Here is a 4,053-nt window from a genome sequence, read left to right as displayed (position 1 = left end):
AATCGATATGCTACTAATTTTATTCAGATGCTTCGTTGTATACAATTATATGTATACAGTTATACAAAAATGCTCGTTAATCAAAGCTATTTAGATAAAACAAAAGTGTATTCACGATAAGGATATCACCAAAGCTTATTTATTAAATAATCAGATACTCCACAAGTTCTCTTTCGAAAACTGAACATGTTAAATTTGGTGTGTTCTTGAGGGAATTGTTGAGTTTTTTGTCTTGACGTACGCATCAACATTCCGCCATCTTGATTTTAACGATTCCTCCATGAAAATGGGGATAAAAGGCTTGGCTAAACTAATAAAAGAATTTACCCCTCAAGCGGTCCAGAGGGAACCTGACTGGAGTGGGTACACAGACAAGGTCGTGGCTGTAGACGCATCCTTCAGTCTCTTGCAGAAGCTCATTTCGTGGGACCAACATTCCAAAACAATCAAGGAAGAAACCACTCATTTGGTAGCCATCTTCTACGCCTGCTCACATCTTCTGCGGCATGGCGTCAAACCTGTGTTCGTGTTCGACGGAGTAGCATCAAACAGATACGTGAACCTGTCGGAGGAAGTTGCAAGAATATTTACGAATGATCAGCTGGGTCCTTCAAAAGAAAAGAAGAAGCATATCGGACTTCTTGCTGAAGCGATTCAGGCTATAAGGGAAACAAAGATAGTCGACACAGGGTACAAAAACCCTGTGAAAGAGGCCAAGGAGCTGTTGAGGTTGATGGGAATTCCTTACTTGGAAGCACCAGAAGAGGCTGAATCTCAATGTGCAGCTTTGGTGAAAAGTGGGAAATGCTTTGCCACAGTAACTGAAAATATGGATGCACTTACTTTTGGGTCGCAAAAGATTATTCGTAAGTTGTCTTTCAAAGCTAAAAGTAAAGTTCCAATTCAGGAGTTTGATCTGACAGAAATTCTGAAAGGGTTACAAATTAGTTATAAGGAGTTTGTAGACCTGTGTATTCTTCTCGGATGTGATCATTGTGATAAAATGAAACTCGACCGAAATACAACTTTGGAATTGTTACAGAAGTATAGGTGTGTTGAAGAGGTCTTGAGAAACATAGATGGAACCGTGAAATTTCCTTTTCACTGGACGACTCTGTACCCAACGTATGATGATGCTAGGTGTAAGTTTTTTAAACCAACTGTTTTTGTTTGTGAAACAATAGGTTTTCAGTGGAGACCACCTAATAGGCAAGGTGTTTTGGATTATTTGTGTGGCTCAACGTGTAAGGGTGATAAAATGAGAATGAGGTTAAATAAACATTTGGATCTCATAATATGATAGTTAGGCCAGTCAATAACAGCATTCAACATCGCAAACGCGCATGTATCTACGATTTTTTTATATGTTGTTAGGTCCCCTAAGAGTAGTTTATACCCAAGTTTGCAACCCTGAAAACCCTGTGCTACTCCCATGATACTTGAAAAACTATAAAATTATGTTTTTTTTTTGTTTTATTGAAAAAAAACTAACTGAAGGAAGCGTTTATCAGGTATATGTGTCCTATACTTTTTTAAAGTTGACTAAATTTGCAATAATTTGAACCCAGTTTGAGCCCATTAAGTCCATTTCTTGCGGATATAAAGTTAGCAAAAAATAGGACAATTTTTTCAAACATTGAAATATTATCGGTAGGCGCATTTGCCAAGATGTGTACAGGCTGAAGTAATGATCATAGAGAAAAGTCTTCAGGAAGGATTTTGCAGAGAATTTAATAAGCTTTAATTCAATTCCAAAGTTGTGTGTCTAGGCCTTAAAGTTTCACAAACAAATTTAAAATATAAAAATATCATATTTTGCGTAAATGTTGTATTTTGGGTTGTATTTCTTAAAAAGATTTGGACTCTACCTTCAAGACATGCTTGGCCGAAAAAAACACATAAAGTCAGACGAGTATCGCACGTTCACAGGGGGGTCCTTTACAAAACGTCGCTCTGATAAGTTCTGGTCTGGTTTATGGACAGATTCGACAATGGAACACGTACTATTGAGGTCCATGAAAAGCAGCATTTTGCGTATGAGCTAGCACCGTATCCACTGTCCTTATTCATTGAAGAAGGAATACGCAAGGGCACAAAATCGTCCTTCTATTCAGCATTTACACCGCTCACTGAAAACATCATCCCAGGAAACGAAGCGTTCATAGTGATTGATGGTGGTTACTTCTTGCACAAGGTTATCTGGCATTGAAATGATTCAGTCAGATCCATTGTGGTGGGATATGTCAGCTATGTTTTACTTTAAACCACTTCGGTAAAAACGTTGCTGTGGTATTTGATGGATACCCTCAAGATGCAGCTATGAAGAGCACTAAATCAGCTGAACACCTGTGACGCTCTACTTCTCTCTCATGCCAAACATTTTGTTTTATGAACCAACACCCATCAAAGTGTCCCAAGCAAAAATGCTCTCAAATGAATCTAACAAACACCGACTGATCACCATGTTGTGTACTGAATTTGAGATGCATGGTATTTAAATACATCAATCTCAAGAGGACGCCGATGCTGATATAGTGAGGACTGCCCTCTCCAAGAGTTCATCGTTCGATCAGGTTTTTATCATTGGGGAGGTGCTCCTCAACGGATTAAGCTCTGGAGTCTGGACAGACGAACGTGTACTTCCAGAAAGGCGGGAGAGGTGGATCAGAGTGTGCCCAGTATCCAGCAAATTCTTTCACATGTGGAGAAATGCATGTTCCACGGGAGATGGTTTTGTTCCTGCATGCTATTAGTAGGTGTGACACCACATCTGCCCTTTTCTGGCAAAGCAAGATGAAGTGGTGTAACGCTTCAGGAAGAAATAGGAAATGCAGAGAAGATTTTAACTGTACAAGGGAACGCTGAACAGTCTGAGATATACAGCATTTGTAAAATCGACAGCAACGGCCCACCTCCCACCCTCCCCACCACAGAGGCTGCAAGATATCATTCTCGGAGGACCTACCATCAGGTGCAAAAATGGTTATGGGTTGATAAAAAACCGTGTGACTGGGGATGGGCCACCACCATTGAGCAAGGTCTAATGCCCGTCACAATGTGCGTAGATCCCTCTCCTCAAATCCTGCTTTGAAATGGTGGCTTGCAAATGCAAAAAGGCTGCGTAGGGTCGTGCATTTGCAGAAAGGCAGGGCTCAAGTGTTCTATTCTATGCCTCTTTTGCCAAGGACAAAATTGCAACAACATCACTCCTATCGTCCTAGATGAGGATGTGGACCACCCAACTCAACCTTCAGAAAACGTTATCCCTCCTCCCCCTCACCGGGCTGATCTAGGCTGAATGAGACCTGGCCCTTCCAAAAGGGCGATATTCTAAACTCTTTTTGTGCTTGAAGGTTATGTATACATTGCAAATTTTTCAGTATATTTCTTAGTGTTTTTAGAAGCCATGTGTTACATCTATAAAATGTCAATTTCACATTCTTGCACTCTTTAAAGAAATAAATAATAACAGTAGTCAGTACCTAAATTGATGACATCATTAACGCAAAGTCTATTTTAATATTTTTTTAGGAAACTATAAGGCCTAAACACACCACTTTGGAATTAAATGAAAGCTTATTAAATTCTCTACAAAACCCTTTCTAAAGACTTTTCTCTATGATCATTACTTCAGCCTGTACGCATCTTGGCAAATGAGCCTACCGATAATATTTCAATGTTTGAAAAAATTGTCCTATTTTTTACTAATTGTATATCCGCAAGAAATGGACTTAATGGGCTCAAACTGGGTTCCAATTGTTGCAAATTTAGTTAACTTTAAAATAGTATAGGACACATATACCTGATAAACAGTTAGTTAACCTGAGTCAGTTAGTTTTTTCAATAAAACAAAAAATGAGCCAGAAATTTACAGTTTTTCGAGTATCATTGGAGTAGCACAGGGTTTTCAGGGTTGCAAACTTGGGTATAAACTACTCTTAGGGGACCTAACAACATATACAAAAATCGTAGATACATGCGCGTTTGCGATGTTTGCCTTTTTTCGTGTGTATATTGACTGGCCTAAGTGACAGATAATAAGTATTATTTTAG

General features: G+C 39.1%; 1 protein-coding gene across 1 annotated transcript; it reads left to right on the top strand.

Annotated features, from left to right (window-relative positions):
• Nucleotides 1–286: 286 nt before the first annotated feature.
• On the top strand, nt 287–3,044 carry LOC128988559 (flap endonuclease 1-like). The gene is made up of 2 exons (XM_054409950.1): nt 287–1,142; nt 2,902–3,044. Exons 1-2 carry the CDS (start codon nt 287–289, stop codon nt 3,042–3,044), a joined length of 999 nt encoding a protein of 332 aa, XP_054265925.1.
• Nucleotides 3,045–4,053: the final 1,009 nt, after the last annotated feature.

Source organism: Macrosteles quadrilineatus, unplaced genomic scaffold (genome assembly GCF_028750875.1).
Source record: "Macrosteles quadrilineatus isolate MER2022 unplaced genomic scaffold, UCM_ALF_1.0 Scaffold_3__2_contigs__length_128488019, whole genome shotgun sequence".
NCBI lineage: Eukaryota > Metazoa > Arthropoda > Insecta > Hemiptera > Cicadellidae > Macrosteles > Macrosteles quadrilineatus.
This window is presented reverse-complemented; position numbering and strand designations above follow the sequence as displayed.